Source organism: Tupaia chinensis, unplaced genomic scaffold (genome assembly GCF_000334495.1).
Source record: "Tupaia chinensis unplaced genomic scaffold, TupChi_1.0 Scaffold000094_1, whole genome shotgun sequence".
Classification (NCBI taxonomy): Eukaryota; Metazoa; Chordata; class Mammalia; order Scandentia; family Tupaiidae; genus Tupaia; species Tupaia belangeri.
Window position 1 is genome coordinate 4,150,146 of NW_006159556.1, and position 3,200 is coordinate 4,153,345.

The following is a 3,200-nucleotide window of genomic DNA, read 5'->3' on the forward strand; positions in this document are numbered from 1 at the left end:
CTCCCGGGAGCAGGGACTCGCCCGTGTGCAGGGCGGGCGCGGCGATGGGGGCCGCGTTCCGAGTTGGGTTTTGGGTGGAGGAAACCTGGGACGCGCCGTGTGGTCGGGAGGGCTGGGGGCGCCGAGGGAGTGCCGCGCCCGCGGAGCCACGTGTCGCTGACAGGGCCGCCCTTGGCGATGACAAAATACCATGGCAGGAAACCCAGGCTGCTAACCAGAGCCTTGTCTCGGGATGACAAACCACCTGCCATGTTCCCCTTACCTGGTGGCAAGAAATGGCAGGATGAGTTCATGGACACTGGGAAGAGAACGCAGACTGCCGTTCAGGCTCAGATTCAATGAACATATATCAGGAACCTTCTGCCTTCAGTGATGCTCTTTCTGAATCCTTTTTGTTATTTAGCTGTAACAATATTTAGGGGAAATGCATTAATTAGGTGTGTTGTCATGGGTTCAGGCGACGCGAACAGTGTCAGCGCCCTTACATCAGCCACCCACTGAAGAAATCGCCGGTAATCATTCACCATGGCCTATGGCTTGCCCCGGAAGAACACAGTGAAAACCATTCTGCGGGGCCGCTGTTATGACGTGTAAGTAATTTGAAGCAATGACCGGGGCGCAGAGGTCTTCGTTGAAATAATTGTATTGTACACCCTTATGCTTCCACATGAGATGGGATATATTGGATAGCATGAGGTTTTTTCAATTGTCTGGATTTTTTTTTAAAGAATTATTTATTTGGCTTTATTTATTTATTCATTTATTTTAACTTGACGAGAGAGAGAGAGAGAGAGAGAGAGAGAGAGAGGGAGAGAAAGAAAGCTAACCACCAGGTCCAGGACTTGAACTGTGTTCGGCCATGTGGGAGTGTCCAGCGCCTTAACCACCATACCACCTGCTGGTCCCCAGTTGTCTGGATATTGACTTTCTTTTTCTTTTCTTTTAGGTTTTTGCCATAGGGCATGTATGCTCACTGGAGGAGACAGAGACAGAGAGAGGGAACGTGAGGACCCCCTCCTCCTCCTTCTCTTGGGACTTTGGGCATGCACATACACTGCCTGACATGATTTTCAAGTGCTGAGTTTGAGGCTTGCGCCTCAGTCAGCCATGTGAGAATTCAACACCTCAACCAACACACACCTGGTGGCCCCTCTTTTTAAAATTTTGCCAGAGGGTGTGTGCACTTACTGGAGGGAGACAGAGAGAGAGAAGGAGAGAGAAAGAGAGAGAATATGCTTCCCCTCTCTTCCCACAAGGGAAATAGTCATGCAGTAATCCTTTCTCCTCCCTTCTCCTCTTGGGATTTTGATCATGCATGCACATATGACTGGCATGTTTTTCAAGCTGCTGGATGGCTCCAACTTCACAGTTGGTCATATGGGATCCAGCTCATGTAACCAACAGTTCACCAGGTGGCCCTAATTTTCTTTAAGGCTGTTGCTTTTATAAGAATGTATAAATGGTCTTAGTTTGTCTCTACTACAAAACGACACTTTGAATGAGAAAACTAATGTTCAGGGAAGGAGTTTGGTCACAGTCACAGTTATGTGCCAGAGAAATACCAGAGCTAGAGAGTCCGTCCTTTCCTTCCTTCCTTCCTTCCTTCCTTCCTTCCTCCCTCCCTCCCTCCCTCCCTCCTTCCCTTCCTTTCTTTTTGAGAGATAATTTTGCTATAGGGAGTATACACTTGCAGGAGAGACAGAAACAGAAAGAGAGAAATCACCTCCAGGGGGGATGGTCCAATTCCTTCCCCAGTCTCCTCTTGGGATTTTGGGCATGCATGCACACGTGCCTGGCGTGAGTTCTAAGCCACCGGGTCCGGGACTTGAACCGCAGTTGACTACGTGAAAATCAAGCACCTTAACCACTATACCACCTGCTGGTCCTGAGTCTGAATCTTCTTAATTTCAAGATGACATTTTTTTGCTGTCATCCACCATCTTGAAATGCCTCTGTAGACAGCCCCAATCCACTTAAAAATACCCTGGTATCGTATATATCTAAACAGAACACTAACTGGCTGCTCCAAAGGGTTGGTCAACTAAATTTTTATTTTTTAACAGTATTCTAAGAAGTAAATGAGAGTTTCCTATAGGACTAAAAACCAGAAAACTCATCACTGTATTTTGTTTAGTTTTGTTAGTTTAGTATGTATTTAGACCTATAGGCAAGAACCATTACAAGTGTCATTATAAATGTAATTTTATTGAATTGCCAGGAGACATGTATGTTCATATGAGAGAAAGAGGGACCTGCCATGGGGTATGGTCACTCTGCAATTCCTTCTCTATTTCTCCATCCTGTCAGGATTTGGGACATACATGCACATGCACCCAGTATGATTTTCAAGTTGCCAGGGCTGGCCAACCATGGGGGATCTGGCTCCCTTAAGCACCAGGGCTGGACCATAAACATAATTTTCATACAAAGATATTCCTTATTTTGGAAAATTATTTAAGTTGTCACCAATTACATTGTTTTTGGTTAAATAGAATTTTATGCCATGAATAATCTCTGCAAACCTAGGACTTTTTCTTTTACTTCTCAGTAGAGTATTAGATATCATTTAAGAACAACTGAGTTAAAGGACCAGCAGTTAGTGTAATGGCTATATCACTGGACTCTCATGTAGTCGACTGTGGTTCGAGTCCTGGACCCGGTGACTTAAACTCACGCTGGCTGCGTGTGCATGCGTGCCCAAGATCCTGAGAGGAGAATGGAGGAGAAGGGATTGAGGCATGGCCATCCCCCCTGCGGGGGAGGTGATTTCTCGCTTTCTGTCTCTTTGTCTTTCTGGTGCGTGCACTCGCCCTATAGCAAAAACCTCTCCAAAAAAAAAAAAAAAAAAAAAGGAACATAATGGTAGTAGCAAATGAAATGGAGTTCATTTGCTAGGGTAGCTTTTCCCCTTAGGCTTTGTTTGGTTGAGTTTTTAAAGGGTTATAAAAAGGGGCTGACAAAAGGGTGCTGGACTCCCACCTGGTCGACTGTGGTTTAAATCCCAGACCTGGAGACTTGCTTTCTTACTTTCCCTCTCTTTCTCTAGAAATATTAAAATAACAATAATAAAGTTAAATAAAATAATTATTTAAGAAAAGGTTTTAAAAATTATACACTAAAAATATTTGAACAGTATAAGAGCATATGGCAGGGAGACAAAAATGTTCCCTCTTACATCTCCGTTCCCACCTCAGGCCCCT

General features: G+C 44.9%; 1 protein-coding gene across 1 annotated transcript in view; it reads left to right on the forward strand.

Moving 5' to 3' along the window:
* Positions 1-400: 400 nt before the first annotated feature.
* Positions 401-3,200, forward strand: part of CUNH4orf36 (chromosome unknown C4orf36 homolog) — a 15,313-nt gene continuing 12,513 nt past the window's right edge. Inside the window, exon 1 of the mRNA XM_006143270.3 lies at positions 401-590. Coding sequence (XP_006143332.1) covers positions 526-590 — 65 coding nt within the window. The 5' untranslated portion in view covers positions 401-525. The remainder of the gene's footprint in view (positions 591-3,200) is intronic.